General features: G+C 31.8%; 1 protein-coding gene across 3 annotated transcripts; it reads right to left on the bottom strand.

Moving 5' to 3' along the window:
• Positions 1–754: 754 nt before the first annotated feature.
• LOC105153139 (uncharacterized) lies at positions 755–21,676 on the bottom strand. Of its 3 annotated transcripts, XM_087415199.1 has the most exons (8): positions 21,518–21,676; positions 12,068–12,191; positions 11,528–11,857; positions 10,828–10,899; positions 4,100–9,157; positions 3,044–3,124; positions 2,005–2,909; positions 755–1,571 (listed from the first exon to the last, which is right to left on the bottom strand). In XM_087415199.1, the coding sequence occupies exons 1-8, from the start codon at positions 21,551–21,553 to the stop codon at positions 1,461–1,463; spliced, it is 6,717 nt and encodes a 2,238-aa protein (XP_087271325.1). In that variant the 5' UTR covers positions 21,554–21,676; the 3' UTR covers positions 755–1,460. The 3 variants fall into 3 exon arrangements, with proteins under 3 accessions (XP_087271325.1, XP_087271323.1, XP_087271324.1); XM_087415197.1 differs by having other exon boundaries at positions 755–2,909; XM_087415198.1 differs by having other exon boundaries at positions 755–2,909; positions 10,828–10,896.
• Between the last annotated feature and the right edge of the window lie 4,415 nt (positions 21,677–26,091).

Genomic DNA, 26,091 nt, shown 5'->3' with positions numbered 1-26,091 from the left:
ACAAGGCAATGTTCTTTTAATTTAACATGCTTTTAATTTAGGTATAGATATAAATACATACTTTTGTGAGTAACTAGATACAGGTATATTTATTTTAGAAATAAATTTAGATACTTGTACAGATACATAATTTTATTTCAAATATCTTTGTTTTTTCAACATAAGTACATTGAGAAAAAAATAGTGTTAAATGAATAAAAAGTAAATTAAGTCAATTAAATGCATGTATCACAGGCTGTCATAAATATAAATAATTAATTCAACTCCATTTGTTATTGACTTAATTTTAATCTTTTTATTTGTAACAATAACGTATTAATTTGACTTAAGAGTGTATAATAATAATTAGTTATATTTGTCTTCAAGTAACTGTAATGGTATTTAGTTATTTTAAAAATTGTATCTCTTACAACACACTGATTGCAATATTATACTTTCCGTTTTATTATCGATTTCTCGAGGCATCTCATGTTAGGAGCATAATTTTTTGACTTTGCGATTTGTTCACTTTTTACATTTCTTTAAGATAAAAAAAATAGAATTTGAATTTTATATAACATTATCTTAAAGCTTATTGAATTCCCTTCAAAATGATCTATTATTTTTTAAAATTCTGTCCATAGACTTCTAGCATTTATCCAAAATGAACTCGATATCTCATAATAGAGACCTTTTCTATATTTTGACAATGTATAATAAATGGAATATTGCCGCGATTATTAGAAAATGTATAGAAGGAAAAATTAACTACTAATTTAAAAACATACAATTTTTATTATAATAATTTCTACACATCTATGTATATATTAAATTATTAATACATATTAATATGTACTATATAATCTTTTTATTCAATTTTTGAAAAATCAAATATAAAATGTTTTAGCACAGAAAAATCTCTATTATACAAATTGTAATAATAAATATTAGGATATTGGTTAGTATTGAACCGTATATATAAAGAAATAGCATTTAGAAAAATCTCTCTTTAGTTTTACATCAAACTAAATATTGAATAAATAATCGTAATGAATTTAATATAGTAAGTTTTATAATTTCTATCAACTTAGAAAATTATCATTTTTATAAATAATATAGGATAGCATATATTTTAAATAATTTAAATAACAAAAAATTATGTAATATACAAAATTCAAAAGCAATAATGTTAGGAAAATTATATCTACAAAAGAGATGTTTTTTGCAGATATTTCTATTTTAAATTTCTTTAAATTAATCAAATATTAACAGAAAATTAACTTTCTGTCTGTCCTTTGTGCTACAAGATAAATTAATTTAATAAAAATGATACTGGAAAATTTATTATTAATTCAATTTTTAGTTTGAAGATTTTATGTATTCTATTGGCTTTGGTTATTTCGGCAAATATCTTTAATTTGGCTATCCATCAACTAACCAGCAGCTGACGGACAGGCAATGCCAATATCCTATATTTATTTCTATCCTCCAGGAGAAGATAAGCTTTTTTTAAAACGATCGCAACTTAAGCTTAATAAGTTAGTGTTACATTCCTCATTTCGCCTTTCTTCTTCGCTTGATGTTGGTCTTAACTGGAACATTCAAAAAGCCAAGATTGGATTGATATAATGCCTCTTTGAGATAGTCGATATTGCCAAGTTGATTTATATCGAGCATTTTTACAACAAATTTGTTGTCTTGTGCATCACATGTGTCGCATGCATATGGAACAGGAGTAGCGGACGGGAACATAAGTTTCATCTTATTGCTGTCCATCTCTTTGCCAGGACAGTATGGTACGAAGATAACAGGAATGAATCCCAATTGCCCAATGACAGAGGTGACAGTCGAACTGGTTGCTACGTTTGTGTTGTTATTCGGCTCGACTAAGTAACAGGGACATGCTTGTGAATTTGGCCCTATAGGTAACGATAAGGGCTTGACGTTGATGGAGCTGGGCGGCTGAACCCGTATAGCGTCGAGAACGGGATTCATCCGGAATGTCTGCTCAAGGCGTGCATTTACCTGTCTGTTTAGAGCAGAGGAAGGTCCATCCGACTGAAAGGACACGTTAGAAATAAATTTGCCATCCACATCGGCAGAATTATTATATTGTCCATCCACATTAAATTTGTCTTCTTGTTGTTTTAATTTATCAGATTGATCTGAGCCTTTAGGAGGCTTTTGCTGTTGTGAGTTATAAGATGGATAAAATATTGACTTTTGATACTGATCCTGATCGTGCATAGAAAATTGCTTCAAGTTATTTTTCGAAGGTTTCTTTATTTGTTGTGATTCTGTATGTATCAAGTGATCATAAAATTGTAAATTCGGTTTTAACACATCTGTATATTGATAATCTTCAATCTCATATTTCAATGATGACGGTGTCAGATCTGTTTGCAACAGTGAATTGATTTTATTTGCGTTGTAGATAGTTTCTTTTTCCCCATAAATTGATGATGTGGATTGAGTTTCGTATTGAGGTCTATGCTGACTATGCTTTATATATAATGATGTATTAACTTTTGTTGGATGTGACAATTTCGACAATTTGATATCCTTTAGAGTATAGCCCGTATACGAAGAATCAGTTTTATTATTAAAACTATATTTTGAGATGGAGTTATATCTGTCTGTGTCAAATGATTCAATGGTAGGATGATTTATTGAACTTTTATGCGAAGGTTTTCTTGTTGGTTTTATTCCGGGTATATAATCTGGATCACCAGGCCATGGTCCATCAGGACCTGGGGAACCGGTTGGCCATGGTCCGTCGGGACCATCAGGACCAACGCCACCGGTACCTCCAATGCCACCAATATCACCAATTGGACCTACATTTCCCACTGGACCTTCAGGTCCTATTGGCCCTTCTGGATACTTTGAATTTTCTGTATATTCTGGATACGTAGGATAACCTGGATAACCTACATGGATGTAATCAGAACAATATGAATAAATTATTATGTATATATTCAAATCTTATGCAAGAATAACTAATGTTTGATGTAATATTTTTTGTAATTACAGTAATAATAATTAAGTAATCTTAATAACATACCTGGTTTACTCGGCTTGAAAGAAATGCTTGGCCTATTTGGAGTAGTGGTAATCCCGGGATATAATAAATCATCTGGTTTACCTAGCATTTCAGAATGTAAAGGTACATTAGGTGTTTCTGATGTAACAGGATAAATAGGATATCCAGGATATGACAATATTGGTTTTCCTAGATTTTCAGATATTTCTGATATACCGAGAGTACCAGATGTGCTAGCAATACTAATTCCTATGTGTCCTGGATATGATATTCCCGGTTTTCCTTGTGTTTCCGGAGTTCCTGGTACACCAGGATATGTTGGGTATAATCCGACTATTCCGGGAATGCCTGGAGTTCCTGGATATCCAAGATATGAAGGTATTCCTGGTATCCCAGGTATGCCTGGAGTACCAGGAATGCTAGGAATCCCTATACACCCTGGATATGATGATGCTCCAGGTTTTCCTGGAATGCCTGGAATTCCGGTTGAACCAGGAGTTCCTGGATATCCAGGATATGCCGATATTCCTGGTGTTCCTGGTATGTCAGATATACCTGGAGTACCAGGAGTTCCTGGATGCTCAGGGTATGACGGCGTTTCTGGTTTGTTTTCTGGTTTTCCTGATATGCTGGAAATGCCAGCAACGTTAGAAGTTCCAGGATGTCCGGGATACAACGAAATTTCTGGCTTTTCAGGTGATCCTGAAATTTCGATTGTGTCTATAGTACTATGAATGCTAGAAATCCTAATATGTTCGCTGGAATATAACGACGTGATTGGTATTTCTGATATTCCGATTATTTCGGTAGTACCAGGTGTGTCAAGATAATCTGAATGTGGAAGTAATCCAGATGTTTCTAATGAACTAGAAATACCAGATGTACCCGCGTGTCCAGGACATTGTGACGTGCTTGGTGTTTCTGGTATATCGGATAAGTCTGAAATCTCTAGATATCCAGGATACGATAGTGTTATTGATACGCCTGGAATTTCAGGAGGTGTGCTTGGAGTACCAGAAATGCCAGGAGTCCCTGGATATCCTGGATGTGATGGTATTTCTGGTTTTTCGGGCATACCTGAAATACCAGAGATGCCAGGAGTCCCTGGATGCCCTGGATATAACGATGTTCCTGGTTTTCCTGGTGTGCCTGAAGTACCAGGGAAACCAGGAGTCCCTTGATGCCCTGGATATGACGGTGCTCCTGGTTTTTCTGGTATGCCTGGAAATCCAGGTGTCCCTGGAGTACCAGGGAAGCCAGGAATCCCTTGATGCCCTGGATATGACGGTGCTCCTGGTTTTCCTGGTGTGCCTGGAGTACCAGGAAAACCAGGAGTCCCTTGATGCCCTGGATATGACGGTGCTCCTGGTTTTCCTGGTATGCCTGGAGTACCAGGAAAACCAGGAGTCCCTTGATGTCCTGGATATGACGGTGTTCCTGGTTTTCCTGGTATGCCTGAAATTTCAGGTGTCCCTGGAGTACCAGGGATGCCAGGAGTCCCTTGATGTCCTGGATATGATGATGTTCCTGGTTTTCCAGGTATCCCTGGTGTACCAGGGATGCCAGGAGTCCCTTGATGCCCTGGGTATGACGATGCTCCTGGTTTTCCTGGTGTACATGGAGTACCAGGGAAACCAGGAATCCCTTGATGTCCTGGATATGACGGTGTTCCTGGTCTTTCTGGTATGCCTGGAATTCCAGGTGTCCCTGGAGTACCAGGGATGCCAGGAGTCCCTTGATGTCCTGGATATGATGATGTTCCTGGTTTTCCAGGTATCCCTGGTGTACTAGGGATGCCAGGAGTCCCTTGATGCCCTGGATATGACGATGCTCCTGGTTTTCCTGGTGTGCCTGGAGTACCAGGGAAACCAGGAATCCCTTGATGCCCTGGATATGACGGTGCTCCTGGTTTTTCTGGTATGCCTGGAATTCCAGGTGTCCCTGGAGTACCAGGGAAGCCAGGAGTCCCTTGATGCCCTGGATATGACGGTGCTCCTGGTTTTCCTGGTGTGCCTGGAGTACCAGGAAAACCAGGAGTCCCTTGATGTCCTGGATATGACGGTGTTCCTGGTTTTCCTGGTGTGCCTGAAGTACCAGGGAAACCAGGAATCCCTTGATGTCCTGGATATGACGGTGTTCCTGGTTTTCCTGGTATGCCTGGAATTCCAGGTGTCCCTGGAGTACCAGGGATGCCAGGAGTCCCTTGATGTCCTGGATATGATGATGTTCCTGGTTTTCCAGGTATCCCTGGTGTACCAGGGATGCCAGGAGTCCCTTGATGCCCTGGATATGACGATGCTCCTGGTTTTCCTGGTGTGCCTGGAGTACCAGGGAAACCAGGAATCCCTTGATGCCCTGGATATGACGGTGCTCCTGGTTTTTCTGGTATGCCTGGAATTCCAGGTGTCCCTGGAGTACCAGGGAAGCCAGGAGTCCCTTGATGCCCTGGATATGACGGTGCTCCTGGTTTTCCTGGTGTGCCTGGAGTACCAGGAAAACCAGGAGTCCCTTGATGTCCTGGATATGACGGTGTTCCTGGTTTTCCTGGTGTGCCTGAAGTACCAGGGAAACCAGGAATCCCTTGATGTCCTGGATATGACGGTGTTCCTGGTTTTCCTGGTATGCCTGGAATTCCAGGTGTCCCTGGAGTACCAGGGATGCCAGGAGTCCCTTGATGTCCTGGATATGATGATGTTCCTGGTTTTCCAGGTATCCCTGGTGTACCAGGGATGCCAGGAGTCCCTTGATGCCCTGGATATGACGATGCTCCTGGTTTTCCTGGTGTGCCTGGAGTACCAGGGAAACCAGGAATCCCTTGATGTCCTGGATATGACGGTGTTCCTGGTTTTCCTGGTATGCCTGGAATTCCAGGTGTCCCTGGAGTACCAAGGATGCCAGGAGTCCCTTGATGCCCTGGATATGATGGTGCTCCTGGTTTTCCTGGTGTGCCTGGAGTACCAGGGAAACCAGGAATCCCTTGATGTCCTGGATATGACGGTGTTCCTGGTTTTCCTGGTATGCCTGGAATTCCAGGTGTCCCTAGAGTACCAGGGATGCCAGGACTTCCTTGATGCCCTGGATATGACGGTGTTCCTGGTTTTCCTGGTATGCCTGGAATTGCAGGTGTCCCTGGAGTACCAGGGAAGCCAGGAGTCCCTTGATGCCCTGGATATGACGGTGTTCCTGGTTTTCCTGGTGTACCAGGAATCCCTGAATGCCCTGGATATGACGGTGTTCCTGGTTTTCCTGGTATGCCTGGAATTCCAGGTGTCCCTGGAGTACCAGGGATGCCAGGACTCCCTTGATGCCCTGGATATGACGGTGTTCCTGGTTTTCCTGGTATGCCTGGAATTCCAGGTGTCCCTGGAGTACCAGGGAAGCCAGGAGTCCCTTGATGCCCTGGATATAACGGTATGCCTGGAATTCCAGGTGTCCCTGGAGTACTAGGGATGCCAGGAGTCCCTTGATGCTCTGGATATGACGGTGTTCCTGGTTTTCCTGGTGTCCCTGGAGTACCAGGAATCCCTTGATGCCCTGGATATGACGGTGTTCCTGGTTTTCCTGGTATGCCTGGAATTCCAGGTGTCCCTGAAGTACCAGGGAAGTCAGGAGTCCCTTGATGCCCTGGATATAACGGTATGCCTGGAATTCCAGGTGTCCCTGGAGTACCAGGAATGCCAGGACTTCCTTGATGCCCTGGATATGACGGTGTTCCTGGTTTTCCTGGTATGCCTGGAATTCCAGGTGTCCCTGGAGTACCAGGGATGCCAGGAGTTCCTTGATGTCCTGGATATGACGGTATTCCTGGTTTTCCTGATGTCCCTGGAATTCCAGGTGTCCCTGAATGCCCTGGATATGACGGTGTTCCTGGTTTTCCTGGTATGCCTGGAATTCCAGGTGTCCCTGGAGTACCAAGGATGCCAGGAGTCCCTTGATGCCCTGGATATGATGGTGCTCCTGGTTTTCCTGGTGTGCCTGGAGTACCAGGGAAACCAGGAATCCCTTGATGTCCTGGATATGACGGTGTTCCTGGTTTTCCTGGTATGCCTGGAATTCCAGGTGTCCCTAGAGTACCAGGGATGCCAGGACTTCCTTGATGCCCTGGATATGACGGTGTTCCTGGTTTTCCTGGTGTCCCTGGAGTACTAGGGATGCCAGGAGTCCCTTGATGCCCTGGATATGACGGTGTTCCTGGTTTTCCTGGTGTACCAGGAATCCCTGAATGCCCTGGATATGACGGTGTTCCTGGTTTTCCTGGTATGCCTGGAATTCCAGGTGTCCCTGGAGTACCAGGGATGCCAGGACTCCCTTGATGCCCTGGATATGACGGTGTTCCTGGTTTTCCTGGTATGCCTGGAATTCCAGGTGTCCCTGGAGTACCAGGGAAGCCAGGAGTCCCTTGATGCCCTGGATATAACGGTATGCCTGGAATTCCAGGTGTCCCTGGAGTACTAGGGATGCCAGGAGTCCCTTGATGCTCTGGATATGACGGTGTTCCTGGTTTTCCTGGTGTCCCTGGAGTACCAGGAATCCCTTGATGCCCTGGATATGACGGTGTTCCTGGTTTTCCTGGTATGCCTGGAATTCCAGGTGTCCCTGAAGTACCAGGGAAGTCAGGAGTCCCTTGATGCCCTGGATATAACGGTATGCCTGGAATTCCAGGTGTCCCTGGAGTACTAGGGATGCCAGGAGTTCCTTGATGCCCTGGATATGACGGTGTTCCTGGTTTTCCTGGTATGCCTGGAATTCCAGGTGTCCCTGGAGTACCAGGGATGCCAGGAGTTCCTTGATGTCCTGGATATGACGGTATTCCTGGTTTTCCTGATGTCCCTGGAATTCCAGGTGTCCCTGAATGCCCTGGATATGACGGTGTTCCTGGTTTTCCTGGTATGCCTGGAATTCCAGGTGTCCCTGGAGTACCAGGGATGCCAGGACTCCCTTGATGCCCTGGATATGACGGTGTTCCTGGTTTTCCTGGTATGCCTGGAATTCCAGGTGTCCCTGGAGTACTAGGGATGCCAGGAGTTCCTTGATGCCCTGGATATGACGGTGTTCCTGGTTTTCCTGGTGTCACTGATGTACCAGGAATCCCTGAATGCCCTGGATATGACGGTGTTCCTGGTTTTACTGGTATGCCTGGAATTCCAGGTGTCCCTGGAGTACCAGGAATGCCAGGACTTCCTTGATGCCCTGGATATGACGGTGTTCCTGGTTTTCCTGGTATGCCTGGAATTCCAGGTGTCCCTGGAGTACCAGGGATGCCAGGAGTTCCTTGATGTCCTGGATATGACGGTATTCCTGGTTTTCCTGATGTCCCTGGAATTCCAGGTGTCCCTGAATGCCCTGGATATGACGGTGTTCCTGGTTTTCCTGGTATGCCTGGAATTCCAGGTGTCCCTGGAGTACCAGGGATGCCAGGACTCCCTTGATGCCCTGGATATGACGGTGTTCCTGGTTTTCCTGGTATGCCTGGAATTCCAGGTGTCCCTGGAGTACCAGGGAAGCCAGGAGTCCCTTGATGCCCTGGATATAACGGTATGCCTGGAATTCCAGGTGTCCCTGGAGTACTAGGGATGCCAGGAGTCCCTTGATGCTCTGGATATGACGGTGTTCCTGGTTTTCCTGGTGTCCCTGGAGTACCAGGAATCCCTTGATGCCCTGGATATGACGGTGTTCCTGGTTTTCCTGGTATGCCTGGAATTCCAGGTGTCCCTGGAGTACCAGGGTAGCCAGGAGTCCCTTGATGCCCTGGATATGACGGTGTTCCTGGTTTTCCTGGTATGCCTGGAATTCCAGGTGTTCCTGGAGTACCAGGAATGCCAGGACTTCCTTGATGCCCTGGATATGACGGTGTTCCTGGTTTTCCTGGTATGCCTGGAATTCCAGGTGTCCCTGGAGTACCAGGGATGCCAGGAGTTCCTTGATGTCCTGGATATGACGGTATTCCTGGTTTTCCTGATGTCCCTGGAATTCCAGGTGTCCCTGAATGCCCTGGATATGACGGTGTTCCTGGTTTTCCTGGTATGCCTGGAATTCCAGGTGTCCCTGGAGTACCAGGGAAGCCAGGAGTCCCTTGATGCCCTGGATATGACGGTGTTCCTGGTGTACTTGGAATACCGGGAATGCCTGGATGTCCTGAAAATAATAATTGTAATGTATTGAAATGATTAAAATTATTGTTAAAGAATTAATTATTGAAGGAATTAATGTAAATTATATCAAAGATACTGTTTTTGGATAGTATGTTAAGGAATGAAAGTAACTCATTACTTGTTATGATATAGTTACAATTTGATGATATAGTTACAATTTTTTTGTTAATTTTATTGATTATTGCGTTACTTTTTTTCTTTGGTAACGATAACGAAATTACATTTTTTTGATAACGGTAACGAATTTTACAGTTACCTTTATCATTACTTTGCACATGATACGAACACAATATGATATTGAATACAAGCTATTCATAACATTTGAGATTAGAAAACCCTTATAGGTCTGCTGTAATTGGCGATCGTCGATTTTAAAAAAGTAATAAGAAAATAATGAAAACCTACTTTTTTAAGTAACGGTAATTGTAACGAGTTACTTTTAAAAATCGATAATTAATAACAGTAACTGTTACTTTTTCTACTCGGTAATAAATAATTATAACTTGTTTTAAAAAGTAACTTTCCATTCCCTGTAGTATGTTATATATTTTTGAAATTTATTTTGATTGTCATTGTTTGCAGAATTTTCATAATGATCCTAAACAAATAGTTTTTCAATGGCATTTATAGTGAAGAAATGAATATGATATAAGTATTTTCGTTTCAATTATATATTATTATAAATAATATTATTTAAAATTTTTTTTTTATATATGTAAATTTTGTATAATATTATTTCTTTCTCTATTTTGTCAATTATATATACAGTATATTTCATTTTAATCCCAAACAAATATGTCGAAAAATATGAAAGATACAAAAGAATTTGAGACAAAAGTTGTATGGTTTCGAGGGGGACATAAGATGGTATCATTGATTTGATCTTAGGTGGCGTTATCAAAGTCAAGGCAAAGTCATTTTGACTTTTTTAAATGGAACCCTCAAATTTTCATTGCATATTCTTGTAGCTTATCTCGAAAGCTTTCCAAAACACTATAATTAAGTTCATTTTTATTAAGTATTTTGCGAGTTATAAGGCTTGATAGTTACAATACTGTCGACATTAACATTACCCAAAATGTCCGACCAACGGCTAAAACCTCTTTAATGTTGTTCAGAATTATGTCTTGAATAACATTTATTAAATTCAAGGAGATTGTTTCTATTATTTTCATTTTTACTTAAAATGAATTTTCAGTGCAAAAATAAAAATAAGAAAAATAATCTCCAGTTCCAGCCAATTTCCAATTGCCTGATTATTATTTGTTTACTTTTTTTAATTTTAATTGTTTATATCAACAATTACGATCTATAAAAACGTATCTCATATATTTCTATTTTATCTACGTTGTGATAAGATCTTGAAATGTAGAGGTATTTTCTTATTTGATGCTTCAACACTCAATCTGACAAAGTTTTAATATTATTTCTGTTAACGTCTAATTGTAATGATTTTTATGATAAAATACAATATCAAATGTTACTCTTTTTTTTTAATTTTTAATACATCTTTTACTCTCTAATATATTATGAAGTTTATTAATAATGTAATTAATTTTATATATAATATTGTTCTATATATGTATATGTTTTATGATGTAATTTTAAATACATTGTTATTAATATATAATATAATATTTAAAATTTTTATACCTGATGAGTCAGGCCTATAAGGAGGTCGAGTTGGTTTTGTTTGAATCATTGATCCGCTTCCAATAGGTGCTGCTTAAAATTCCAGTAGATGACCACATATTTATTTTAATAACACACTCATTCGCAGTTTTTATGTATAATATATATAAACCTGACAATAAAGTTCCCAACTGTAGCAGTAAAGAAACACAGATATTACACATAATAAAGTGTTGTATTTTATCTTTAAAAAAAGAACAAATTTATTTTATAGAGTTCTTTTAATATTATTTTTTATCTTTTAAACTTTAAAATAATCCTTCATAACATACATGCATCTTACGTATCTTTGATACAAAACCGTAAACTATAATAGTGATAACTGTCTTTCATAGCGATTTCTGTCTTTCAAAACCGTAAACCTTTTTTTAAAATTTGTAATTGGGATTGTTTCCAAAAGCTCTAAAATATTTTGAAAGATAAATATTTTCAAAACATCGAAGACTTTTTAGAGGACTGTGATGACTGCTCTAAACAGAATTGCAACTATAGATTTTTAAAAAAATTTCGAATATCTAATAGATATATAAAATGTGCTGATATTATGGAGCACAACATTAATTTTAAAAATACAACGTTTGTTATGAGATATTTGTATTTTTTTTTATTTCTGCAGTCTTGAAACTTTACTGTCATATCACATATACTTTCATTTACATACTTTCTTCACTTGGTAGAATGTTCGTGTTTGTGTATTGCGCACACACCATGGGGAAATGTAACTCTCGCCATGGTGTAATCACACCATGATGCTCGTGATGATCATGTTTGTCTCCGTTTTCATGATGTTCATGCTTGTGAAGGAAAAGTTCCACGTCCTTCTCTGGTTGAACAATGCGATAACCCCATCCGTCACTGATATAAAACGTTGTTTTTAGGTGACCAAAAGGATCAACATAGCCATAACATCCATAGGTAATCCCATGTAGGCCACGTATTTCGTGATGAAATTGTCCATGTGGATTGACATCGTAACCATATTTGTATGCATCTGTAAAGTATAATAATCAATTGTAATCGCAACTTGTCATATCTAAATTTAATTATAAGAAAAAGTGAAATCTATAATTTTTACGTATCATTTTATGTAGCATTTCATATTAAAAATGGAACATATTAAAATTATGGACTCACTTTATTTGTGTGTCAAATTTTTTATTATCTATATTTCTTTCATTATTTTTAAGTCTTTTGAACTTGCCTGCTTCGAAGTTTTGGCTTAAGTACTGAATTTTTTGTTCATCGCTGATGCTTAAAATCACATCGCCATCTCGATTGGTGCTTGTTAATTCCTGAGTGAGTTGCGACATGGAAGTAGCAATCACCTGAAAAATAATTGTTTTTTATTGTTTGCAAGACATAGATAAGTCGAATCTATGTATATTGTATATAATTATAAAATTTTATTCAATTTCTTTTATAAAACTTTATTCAATTTCTTCATAAAATGTATTTAATATATTACACAAAAGAGTAAAGAATATTTTTAATAATAACATTTGAGTAAAAAGAATTATTATTTTTTAAGATAATTTATTCAATGAAAAAAGGAATAATGATGATAGTGGATAGTAGTAGATAAAAGTAAATAATGAAACAATTATAGAAGTTAAAATTGAACAAAGAAAATATTGTTCTATTCACACAGGAACTAGTGATATTGTATTACGTTATCAATGATTTTAATGACAATAAAAGTATTTCAATTTTTGTTATGATTAATAAAAATCTAAAGGTATTCATGTCTCATATACATACATAATATTTTTCAATATTTATTTATAAAGCTATAATTGTTCATGTAAATTCGCGTAAACTACATTTACTGTTAGTTATCATATATGTTATCTTTATGCAGAAAACTTTTTTTTTAATAAGAAAGTTGTTAATCGCAATTTGCTTTGTCCAGGCACGTGACATTTCCAGTGAAATATGATGTAATTATTGAGTTGTGTTTAAAAACAGTTGGCCTTTAATATCAGTCGGTAGAATTAAGTATTTGATGCGATCTGCAAGCGCGTGAAATATCATAGTTGGCATTTCTAGTTTCTGTAGTTAGAGCGATTTATAATTCTTAGCTATTAATTTTCCAAACATTGTGCAACTAATAACAGCAGTGTTATCTAAAGTATTTTAAATATAGATTATGTTTCGATTGTGTAGAAAAAAAGAAAGGAAGGAAGGAAAAAGGATGAAAATAAGAGAGAAAAAGAATTTTGTCTAGAGACTAGACAAAAATCTAATAAGCTTCGTCTTCATTTTATGCAATATATGTATATATATATATATATATATATATATAGAGAGAGAGAGAGAGAGAGAGAGAGAGAGAGAGAGAGAGAGAGCATTTCTTATAACTTTGTGTATGTATTATTTATTTGAAAAGTTAAGCATTATCTTAAATGTGATATATTTACGATATTTATACATATTTATGATTTGTTTCATCAATTTATGATAATATGCTTAAAATTTCCATTAACAGGTTTATTAGTCTTAAACTTAGATTTATAATGAAATATGTTTTTATCATGTTTATGGACAACATAAAAAATACTTATATAAGTTTTATATAGAAGTTAAAACAAAATCAATACTGCGTGTTTAGATAAGTATATATTTCTTTTAGCAGAAGATTTATCAATAATTAAAGGACCATTTTTTATTTTTGAAATATTGCTATCATTTTTTGATGAATAATATGCTTTCACTTTTTTAGGCGTGATCAACTTACTGTTACTCTCTCTGCCCCGTTTCTGATCTCAATGAACTATCCATTTTATATAAGCAAAAATCGAAAGCGATCAATGACTAACAGTAGAAATTCTTATTCAATTTTCAATCTGCATAAGATAATAATTTAGAAGGATTTTGCATATACATCATTCACATACGTTACATATATATTATTCGTAATATTATACACATATTGTTCGCAAACGTGTGTAGTTTCAATATAGTAACGCAATGATATAATTTTATAATAGATGCATCATATTGAATGCAAGATTATTTCAATTTAATTGAGATTAAATTTAATTGATTGATATATATATATAGATTTATCTTTTTCTCAAATTTTTGATTTATTCATGATTCGCATATTTATTTTTTCTCCATGTTTGTGCATGATATAAAACGATGATTTTATGCACTCACGTTCGCGAATTTATATGCATATCCTTTCCTGCATACAGAATATATAACGGAGAAGGACGATTTGGTTTTTTGAATTTATTTGAATTTTGCGAGTAAAAGAAAATTTATTTAAATTTTATTTAACCTACTTTAAAGAATTCAAAGTCTTCAAATTAACTATAGGCAAATATGGTTTATAAAAATAATTGTAGTACTTTTTTGTTTTTCATTAAAAGTATCTAGAAAGATGAATTGGAGAAAAATTTATTTTAAATAAAAATTTGTTTCTAATCTTAAATGCAATTATTTAAATAATTAAAAATTTAATTAGATAAACTTATGTCAATTAATATAAATTATAACTTAATTACAATAAGTAACTAATCGCAATAAGTTATATAAATTTAATTAACAATTTAATTAAATAAACTTATAATAACTAATCGATTTTATGATTACTAGAACATGTCAAGATCGTATCTTACGTTAAAGATGCAAGGGATCATATATCATTTAAATTTTCACTAGACTGCTCGTCTAGTTGAGAATATCTCAAGTTATCAATCGTTGCAGTATTACCTATCTAAGAAGATTTCTATAAACTTCTTATTTAATTAAATAAACTTTTTAAATTCTAAATATATTATTTATATTTTTATGCAACATATCTATACATGATATAATAAATTTTTTTTTAACTGTTATTAAATTATTATACCCTCTCCCATTTATACTATTTGTAAGACATATTACTCAAAATATTCAAAAACTATAATAGGATATATCAGACAATGAGAACATCAATACAGTAATTGGTGCGTAAAAAAATATAATTATCAAATAAAATTTACATATTATTAGGTGTTGGAATTAATTCGTAGCGTTTTACAAGTGATGGGAAGTACTTTCATTAATGTATTTTTTAATGCTCATGTGAAATAAATAACATTCTTTCATTAAAAAACGCTACGAATTAATTCCAACACCTAATATGAAGATGTACAATGATTATCGGTTTTTTTTTACGACAATCATTGTACATCTTCATAATATGTAAATTTTATTTGATAATTTTTTTTGCGCACTAATTGCCGCGCTATATTAATGCTCTCATTGTTTGATATATCCTATTATAGATTTTAAGTTTGAGAGCCCGATTAATATTTAAACATTGTAAAATAATATTTTACATTTTCAAAATATTCAGTAATATTTTTATAAGAATTAAATAGAATAATGAGTAATATTTTTATAAGAAATAGAATATTTATAAGAATTAAATAGAAAACATGTAAAATAATATTTTACATTTTTAAAATATTCAGTAATATTTTTATAAGAATTAAATAGAATTATATTTATAAAAATTAAATAAAATTAGAAAGAATTATACAAACTATACTATAAGAATAATATTACGTAACCGCTACATTAGTATATCGTTTATTGCATTAGAGTGAATCGACTCGGAGATAAAATTTGATATATCGGTACCGAATTCGATTTCTTGCTCATCTCCTGCTATTCTATCCGTCTTATAGTTTAATAATCAGAATATCTACATTCTCGTAAAAATGCCATTGATTGCTGTTGCGGAAAATAACAATGATCTGTCTGTTGCCACATGCGCAATTTCCCTAAATGACGACATAGAAATAGTTTTACGTATTGTTTATGTAGATTATCTCAATTTTACTTTTCATGCTTAAAATATTTCAACTTCTCCACGCCACATCATTTTAAAAATATATTGATATTCATTTAGATCCTAATAAAATAGATCTTTTAATATATTTTAATAATCATTAATATATTCTCCAATAATCCATTTTTTTTTCATTCGGTTATCATGCAAATATGCCACAAAAGTAGCACATATCCTGGTTGACTAAGTTAGGTTTGGCCAGGATCCATGGTCGCGATTGATGATCTCAACCGTTGTTCCACCCACGTGAAGGGAAAGTCGCGATTCTAAGAAGGTTGTGCGAGCGGGACTCTTCTTCGTCGTCTTTTTTTCTTTCAGTCCCAGGTTGACAGACTATATAACGAAAGGTTAATATATGCTAGCTCCCGACCTAACCCTTCTCTACGCGTACCTGCAGCGTCAAATGTTGCTGTAACGATTAATGCCTACGGTATTTATGTCGCGATATTTTAGTGGACAATAGCAAGATCGTTTCAGTCAAACGATCGTAGCGTCAAAGTGCTAGCTGTTTGCTTTTCAATCTTAACATACTTTTAAATTTAATACAAAATATTACTTCATATTCTCCTTATTATTATACATTCTAAAGGGAAAGACTACGCCCTAAAGATATTCTATGAATGTATAAATTCTAAGAACACTAAACATCTAACTATTATTAAATCTTTTATAGAAATATTTTAACAAATATAAACTCTAATAATATAGTAAGCAGATTAGTGGTTACAAATTATAATGAAGAAAATGTGATTAGACTAATTGTCTGTAGGATTTTTTAAATAAAAATATTTAATAGATTTATCGTTTATTTAAATACGTAATGGATTTAACTGGAATTAAAATTGATAATAATGGAAGGTTGAATTGAAATTTTCATAAATTCGTAAAAAAATGACATCCGTAGCAGTAACTATTAAAGTAAATAATTTTTCTGACAACATTATTATAAATTATTAATTTTACTAAAATCAGATTAAATTTAATTTTTTCTTGAAGGAAGTGTAGAATCATTGATTGCACGTTAAAATATGTTAATTTATGCAACGTCGTAAATCAAATTATTCGCGTGCGCAACTAATATACGTGATATGAAAAGAATGTCCCAGATTAGTGAACTGCCCTTTATCTATGTTAATTAAATTGATTGATAAAGTAAAAAAAGACTTACTCGATGGATTTAACGCTATGATTTTTTTTATAATTATTGATTAGCTAATTGCTAATTATTCGAGAATACCATGAAAGCAAATTAGTATTATGTAATTTATGTAACTTTTAATTATATATAAATAATTATTAAAATATTTAAATTACTTAAATTACATATTATTGTTACAATCGTTCATTTTACACAATTTTTGATACTATTGTATTGTACTATTATTATATCTGCTATTATTAACATATATTGTGTAATTTATTACGTTTTATTTAAAATGATTTAATTATTTATGATCTTCAGAGTCTATATTTAATATTATGATGTCAATGGACTGATCATTTCATCTATATTATAATTATGATAAGATGTCAGGAAAATAAGAGAATGAAAAAGTGGAGAAGGAGAGAGAAAGAGAAAGAGAGAATCAGGATTCCATTCAGGGACGCCGGGAATCCGCCAGGAATATCAAAAAAGTGACTGCCCTATCATTTCAATCGAAGACTAACCTTATACACGATTGCAACTCTCATCCTTGATTATGCAAAGAGTGCAAGGCGATCTTTACTATCGTATTAGAAGTCACTATTCAACCTTTTCTTTAAAATGTTGATCGATAGATCAAATTGATACATCAATTGCTTATACGATATTTTGATTTAGTTAATACATATAATTATATGAATTCCGCAGAACTATAACATTATATAATAATTTCCTTCTAATTATTTTTATTTTTATTATTATCGTAACATTGACAAAATTGTTATGTGCAATCTCCTATCACATTACAATGGGATTGTGTAGTCTATTTCATTGTAATAGAAAAAAATTATTGATACAATTAAAATATTAATAATTGTAATATTTTATAACCAAGTAATTATTTTTTACAATATAAATATAAAATTTAATTTTAAAACTATTAGTTCAATTAAAATTTAATAAAACATATTTTAACTTTTGTAATATTATAATAATAATAGATTATATTTAATCTTTTTTATTTTATTGCAAAACTGCTACTACATATTACATGTTTAAAATGTGTATATGGTATATTGCAAAAAAAAAATATATAATTAGATTTTTTATTAAACTATTAAATAATTAAATTTTAATTTAATTAGGTACTTTTATATCGACGAACCTTTAATTCATATATTTTTAATATGTTAATTTTTTTATTTATATTTAGTCCATGAATTTTTTATTAAGCGAAGAAGATAATATTGCAGATAACTAAAATTGCATTTCAAGTTTTTGTGAAATCTGAATATCATCAAAAATTAATTGAAGACAAAATATATGTTCAAGGCTAGAAAGGTAGACATAATGACATTTGAGCCAAATATTTTAATTGCTCATGGCGAATCTGCCAGTCAAATGGCCAAAGCTGTATCACCTTATGAATCACATACAGAGGCCGAATCATCTTTCAGTGAAAGTCACCTGTAAGTAGTTACGTAAGGGACACCAATGATTTAGCCTGAGGCAAAGCCTTTGGTATATAATTGTATGTCAATCTCATTGATCTCACAATCAATAAAATTATGTTAAAAAAATATTTTGTAAATTAATCGCATTTTTTTGTTATCTTAATATAGAGAAATTCTATGAGTTTTTAATTATAATACTCCAGATAACTGTCTTTTCTTTAGAATCACAAATTTTATTAATTAATAATTTCTTAAATATTAAAATTACAAGAAAAGAGCTGTAGTTCGAAATTTATTGATGACATGTAGGCCTTAAAATGTTCTTCTATCAATTTTTTAAAATTATTATTGTATTTATATATTGCATTATAAAATGTAATTAATATATAGTTTAAAATGTTTATAAGTAGTAAATTATATGGACATGCACATATATACACACACAATAAATCTTGTGTTCTCGATTAAATCAAAATTTTAATTAAATTTCAATGACATCCAGGAATTCATTGATACATGAAAACTCGAGTATGTAGAAATGTGCAAATATTTTCAGATTACACGTGTGCGCGTTTAAGGCAAAACTTCATTCCACATATATGTGAATGAAACATCTTGTTGCGACAATTGTATACATGAATCATGATGATTCTCGGAAAGAAGTGATCTTCTTTTAACAATAAACTTTTCCATAAAAATATATCTTATGATTGGTGAAAGAAATAAAGAAATTGTTATTTAGAATAATTAAGGTAATGTAGAATTTTAGCTAAAACACATATATTAATTAATAATATTATAAACACATATATTAATTTTGTTTATGTATTCCTCTATCTAAACTATTTTTAGATAAACTATTCTTTTAATTTTTAATATTTCGTTATATATTTTAAAATTTTGTTTAAATAGAATCTATTTTAAGAAACAAGGATTTGTTATACTATTTATATAAATTAATTTACAATATATAATAAAAAATTATATAATTTTGATTACTTAAATAAAGAAAATACAACAAATATTTTAAGTGCAGTATTAGATTTGTAAAACGAATTAATTATTGAATGTAAAAGATCATACCGTATATTTACGCGTAGGTGAGAATATGCATATGCACGCATAGATCAAACTATTTAATATTATAATATTTTAACTTAATATTTTAGAAAAAATATTTTAAATTAAAATAGGTAAAAGTTTCACAAAGGAAAGAAATTGGAAATTTTTTTTAGGAAAGGAATTGTTAATTTAATGGAGAAATTGCAAATTTGAGATGATCGAAATTATATACAATATGTTTTATGTCCTATGATATCATTGCAATGCCATGGCATGAAATAAATTATGAATGAAAATATAGTGCAACGACATTCTCACTTGAATGGGTGTCAATATGAATGGAAATCTCGATTAGATAAGAAGAGTCACGACGGACGCAACTATTATTATATATTGTGTGTGTGTATATATACATGTACATATATATATATATATATATATATATATATATATAGTAATATATATATATATATAAGTAATCAGTGTCACTTTCTACTACGTACTATTATTACACAAATAATATACTACGTAATAATATTGATTTGTAGTTAATAGTATTAATAATAATAATAAATGACAGTGACGAACTGCGTTTACATGCACCTATTTATATTTATGTTAAGTATGTTTTTTCATATTTAAATTAATATATTTTTTATTCTCCTATTACATTTTTTTAATAGTATGGGATGTAGTCGGGACTCGGTGACACAGTTTTCACAATTTCAGTATTATAAAAAAAAAATTTAATATATAAGTTTCTTATATAAGCAAATTTTATATTAAATTAATGAAAATGTAATAAAAAAACCGTAAAGAGAGATATAATATTTTCTGATAATTTGTTTTAATTATCTTTTAAAAATATCTTTTAAAATTATTTTATATAATCGATAGCAAACTGTTGTTGCAGAAAAATAAATATGTATTGTAGATGTAGCTTGCTTCAATATAAAATATTAAACATAAAATGATTTTATCAAAGTTAAATTGTAATTGAATGTTTACACATTTCTCACGAGCACAATATAAATTAAACTTGCCGCTATAAATAAGGTATTGAGCTAATATATACTCCTTTGTACATACACTTGTTTTTAATTATTTTATTATAAAAAAATACTATTGTTACTCAAATAATATAGTAAAAGAAACTTTTTCTTTAATAATATGTCACTTAGATTGTGACTAGTTAAAACTGAAAAATTTTTATATGAAATTTTCAAAAACTCAAAAATTTATTTAAATTCTTGTTTTAAATCAAATTTCTTCATTTTTTATTGTAATATTTGAAAAAAATATTTATGCTTAAAAAAAGGTACCTTGCAATAATTTTTTTATTGTTTCTTTTGTCATAAGTACAAACGGAACGCAATGCCAACTTATTTTTCGTGCCAACATACTCTGGCAAACATATTAAAATCTTAATAATTAAAAAATAAATAAGAAAAATATGTAAATAGTCAAAAATGTATTTCGTATCAACAGAGATACGCAATTTATTATATATAGTTATATTAAATATATGCGCGGTATACGTAACAGGCGAAATGTGTGTGAAATATCTACAAGATAATTAATATGTGAGAATATATTATGTTAATATATCTCACTAATACTTGGATCGGATTTCTAATTGATTTTAAATAGTGGAAATTTAAATTATTGACTGAAAATGTCATATGTTTATTATATAAAAATTATATATTAAAAGTCACAAATTATGTAGAAATAATAAATAATAAAAAATAAGCATTAAATTTTATTTTAAATAATAAATATCAATATCAAACTTTAATTATAATAATAATATTTATCAGATATTATTTTTATTGATCTTATAAAAGTTGCAGTAAATCATTTTCTCTTGCAAAAATATTTTTTTTTTAAATTTATTTTTTAAATATTAAAAATAATTAATTAAAAACATATAATATTTTTACTATTATTATTTAATTATTTTAACAAAATCATTAAATATCTTAATTTTATGAAATAATTAGTTGTTATTTTAAGAAGAAAAAGATATTTTTTATTTACTCAGTTTCTTTATCAATTTAATAAGTTTAAAAAAAGTAAATATATATAATTAAATAAGTTTCTAATTTTTAAAGTTGTATATCTAAAAATATATTAAAGACGACGTACCAAGATGAAGAGGGCTGCAGTTACATGCCGCAGCATCTTGACCAGAATCCTTTTTCAGCAGGGCATTGTTCGCACAGCCTCTCTATAATGACGAGGATGATCGTCAGAGATAATCGCACGCAGCGCGTCGTTCGAACTGAACACGTCGCTGGCAGAAAAAGACTTTTATACAGGGTGGGGATCACTGATCCCCCAACTGGTCTCATCTTCGCTCTATCTTCTCTTTTCCCTATTCTTCTCATTTCAATTTCTCGAGATTCACTCCTGTACTTTTTTTCATCTCTTCTTTCTCTTCTTTCTTTTTTGTGCAGAACGTAATTTTGTCAAAGCATTAATAATTAATTTGACATGTTACTTAATTGTCAATTTTATCGTTATATTTTTATTTCGATTTTTGCAAGCATTTTGAATCGTTTTACTTTAGAAAACACATTAGTTATAAAGTCTTGTTTATTAAAGCCTTTTGTTATTTTATCACTTCATTATTATTCCTATATTTAACTATCCTTGATTATTAATTTGATCTTTACTTAGAACAATTTTTTAATCTTGACTTTATTTCTGTCACGTGAAGAATTAAGTTAGTATTGATATTTGATACCATTTGTAGTAAATTGTTTCCATTATTACGTACCCATCAGTCTCTCTTGGACAAATGACGTACAGACCCCGATTAAGAATAACCTGCTCAAAATGTAGTTCAGGTGCGCGCTTACGCAAGAGCACTTAGGTTTCTTCAGTTTATGGCTCCCACGCTTACTAAACTACCAGACGAATTAATCTCAATTAATTCAAGTAAGTTTGTCATATATGGTTAACGGTGGTGGCGCGAATTCTTAACAAATGTCAAGATGATTAATAAGAATCAATTAAATATTACGGATCGTGGCATTTAATTGGATTCAAAGAACATTTTCAATGTCTTTCATGTCATTGTAACGCTATTGACTTTTATAAAGTTTATTTATTAAAAATAACTTCTCTATCGAAGTCTAATGTATAATACTTTGCCATTGTTAATGAAGCAATAAATCGACATTGCAATACTCAAGGGGGTTACTTTCATTCTTGCTCGAGAAACACGATAAAGAATAGATTAAAATTTAAATAATAATGCACAGATAAATTTAAAAAAACGTGTTTTAATTCAGATTTTATAAATTTTTTAGTTTCAAATAAGTATTTGTATTGTAAAAAAACTAATTACATTTATAATATTATATAAATATGTATTAATATATAATTTTATGTATACAATATGTATATGTGTGTGTGTGTGTGTGTGTGTGTGTGTGTGTGTGTGTGTGTGTGTGTGTGTAATTATATGTATGTAATATTATGCGTAGATGTTTATTTAAATCCAAATACAGTTTAATAAAAATATCTCGTAAGTTTTTAATAAATTGTAAAAAGATTTATATAAAAAGAATTGAGTTTAAATTTAATTTTAGTGATGAAGAGTCATGTTTATACTAAATTAATTAATATAATGAAGAGTCATATTTATACTAATAAAATTTTAAATTCTTATTACATGACATGTCTTGTTATACGTATGTTTTTTTTTGAAAAACAAACCGTTTAGAAAACTAACTTTGACTATGTTACATAATGTTTCTGATTGCAGAATGATTTGTGTTGTGGTTCACCTTCTAGCATATTTATAGATTATATCAGTGTATAGATTCCTGATTTAAGAGTGAAAATGAGCTTAAAAATAATTAAAGCATCAAATCTTTCTATTTAAAAAAATGTTCTATTATTTCCCGTATTTTTTGAATTATATGAAATTATTTTTGGAAAAGTTTAAAAAAAAGAGATTGAATACCTTGACAAAACAGAATAGGCAATATATTTGCGTCTACTTGAAAATTGAAAAAGATAAGGATTTATCGTTTGTTTATATTTCTGAAGTTTATTTTGAATTAAGTTCCCTCTTCAATTAATAATTTCAAGATCTTGAAACGTCTTCAAAGCTTTTGTTAGAAGAAAGACAAATTTTCATTAACGAAAGAATCTTTAAAAGGTCAAACGTAAACTTTGTTAAATATGGAATATCCTATATGGCAGGTATATGATATGAGAAAGACGTGACATTGAGATTTGACACAAAAAATGCTCTTCAAGCATGCTTGTTGCATTTCAATGATACCTATGCGTTTCACATGTCGTTGACGTAGGCAGTTCCTCAAAACGTCAGTGGATATAAATATTTATATGTCGTTTACAGTGCACTCGTTTCCTGCTTGCTTTACTGTTACAAATATGTAGAACTTAAAGGTAACCTTTTTGGAGTGGCTGAAGACGTAAACTTGCGAAGTATACATTACTTTAGATTAGAATGGGATTAGATTCATAATCTGGAACATACAGATAAGCTATTATATTAGATTAAATTATTTTATATTATGTAGTTAATTTCGATTTGTTGAACTCAAAAATTTTTGCAAAATTGTTAATTTGATTTAGATATTTTTAATCTTATTCGAAGAATTTAAGAACTTCTAGTATTAATGTTATTTTTCAATAATATGAATATTTTAATTTGACTTTAATTCTATTTGTAAAAGTGTGCTATTAAATAATTCATTAATATAATGTTATAATTTTGAGGATTGATATAATTTTCGTTTTCTTCTTTTTTGTGAGATACTTCAATATCTATGAAAACTACTCGAGAATAGAAGCGTAGGTAAGGTAAATGAAGAAATTTGTTTGCATGCTTATTCCAGAAATTCACATGTAAGTTAAACAATGTCATTTAATATTCTCCAATATATTTTTTGATCATTTATCAGTACTTTCAATTCGTATGTTAAATAAAGAATAATATTCCAAAGCGAGTGGGAAGAAAGTGCAAGTGAAACAAGCAGACTTATTAAGTCAATCCCAAATTATGTAAATATTTTTGGTGCTTGTATTAATTCATCCTAAGTAACTAGATGCCGGAAATATGTCGGAATTTATTGACATCTATAGAATCTGAGAGTCGGCGCGACAAATTGATGTGCTAATAAATGATAGCAATTTATTTCAAAGATGCCATCAAAGATGAATTTTATTATAGGAGAAAGTGCTTGATTATCGTAAGATCTATTCATTTTGTATAGATACTTCCAAAATGCTTGTACACATATGATATGATAAACGTAATATGAATTATAACAATTTTTATATAAAAAGTAAAAAAGAAAAAAACAAAAATGGAGAAGATATAATTAAAAAATTGAATGTTATTTGTTATTTCGATCACTACTATTTGAGCTATTTCAGTCTGGTTACACAGAGTTCTTTCTCCTTTATGCAGAGTAATTAAAAATCTTTCCGCGAATTCAGAAGACAAAAAGATGGTACATTTTAACTTCCACAATTAAAATTTTGAAATACAATTGATAAATGAGGTTCTAAATATAATACATATAATCACAATGTGAATTGCAACATTATTTAAGTCATTTTATTACATAGATTCCATCTAAAAAAATGTTTATAATTATTTTGCTAAAATAAAGCAAATATAATAAAGTAGCAGATATCAGCAGTTTAATTTGAACTTTGATGTTAACAATAAAAAGTGTCGGCAACCTTTTAATGTCTTCCGTATATAATTCCTTACAATTAGCTGAATTAGCATACGTAATTTCTGTTGGAATATTCCCCTCTTTTTGAGGATTTATATTCGTGTTGCGTGCAGCATGTTGAAAAGTGTGCGGGCTTATCTCGTGAACTCGACACTGTAGTTTAAATCATTGTCTTTGTTAGAAGGAGCAAACCGGTTTCATAATATTTTTTGTAACATAAAATTCCTTAAGGAATCCGCAGTCTTTTAAACTGACAATCCGTCAACGAAACAATGCCTGACTTAATTTTTTTAGACTGAGATATATATATATATATATATATATACACATATATATTTAAGTTTACATCACATCAATATATCATATTTTAAACATTTAAATTGTTAGGATTTTTTTTAGGAAAGAACACTTATTCTTATTCTGCCGAAGATTCACAAAATTTGTAAATAAAATTAATACAAATAAATCAAATTTTCAGTTCGGTGTGCAAATACAAATATAAAAGATAGATTTTATCAAGGAACGGTAGAACGAAGTGTTAACTTTATATGAAAACAGCTGATTTATATTTATGTCTTGAAGCGTCTTGGGTTCGATTCCTGAGGTTTCTATATTGTATTGTCTCTTCGACTCTACTGTTTAGACTACCAGATTATTTTCGTGTTGTATTTGTTTTTAATAAATGTAAGAACTAATACTATAATACAAATTTAAATTTCTTTTAAGACAGCAAATGTCTTAGCAGTCACTTAAATTGTACTGTAGTATTTAGTTTTTGTTGCGCATTCGCTCAATTGTGTATTAAATTTCAATGAATTGCAATAACATTAAGAGATCATGTATTTGATTGAATCTTGAATCAAATAAAAAATTTAAAAAGAATTTAATTTGATCTCAACCCAACAAGTCTTTCCATGTTTTTAATGATATTATCATATATATTTTTTTATATCATCAAAAAAACAAAAGTATGAGATTAATATAAGCCTAAGT

Source organism: Acromyrmex echinatior, chromosome 17, assembly GCF_024713525.1.
Source record: "Acromyrmex echinatior isolate Ae372 chromosome 17, ASM2471352v2, whole genome shotgun sequence".
Classification (NCBI taxonomy): Eukaryota; Metazoa; Arthropoda; class Insecta; order Hymenoptera; family Formicidae; genus Acromyrmex; species Acromyrmex echinatior.
The sequence above is the reverse complement of the archived record's forward strand: the minus strand, read 5'-3'. Positions and strand labels throughout refer to the sequence as shown.

Excerpts from the sequence above, each read along its gene's own strand:
- LOC105153139 (XM_087415197.1), bottom strand. The coding sequence starts at position 21,553 with ATGCTGCGGCATGTAACTGCAGCCCTCTTCATCTTG. Across the intron at positions 10,900-11,527 it reads CATTCTACCAAGTGAAGAAA|CAGCACCTATTGGAAGCGGA; the intron begins GTATGTAAATGA and ends TGGAATTTTAAG. Across the intron at positions 3,125-4,099 it reads TGGCATCTCTGGTATTTCAG|GTAAACCAGATGATTTATTA; the intron begins GTATGCCCGAAA and ends CTGAAATGCTAG.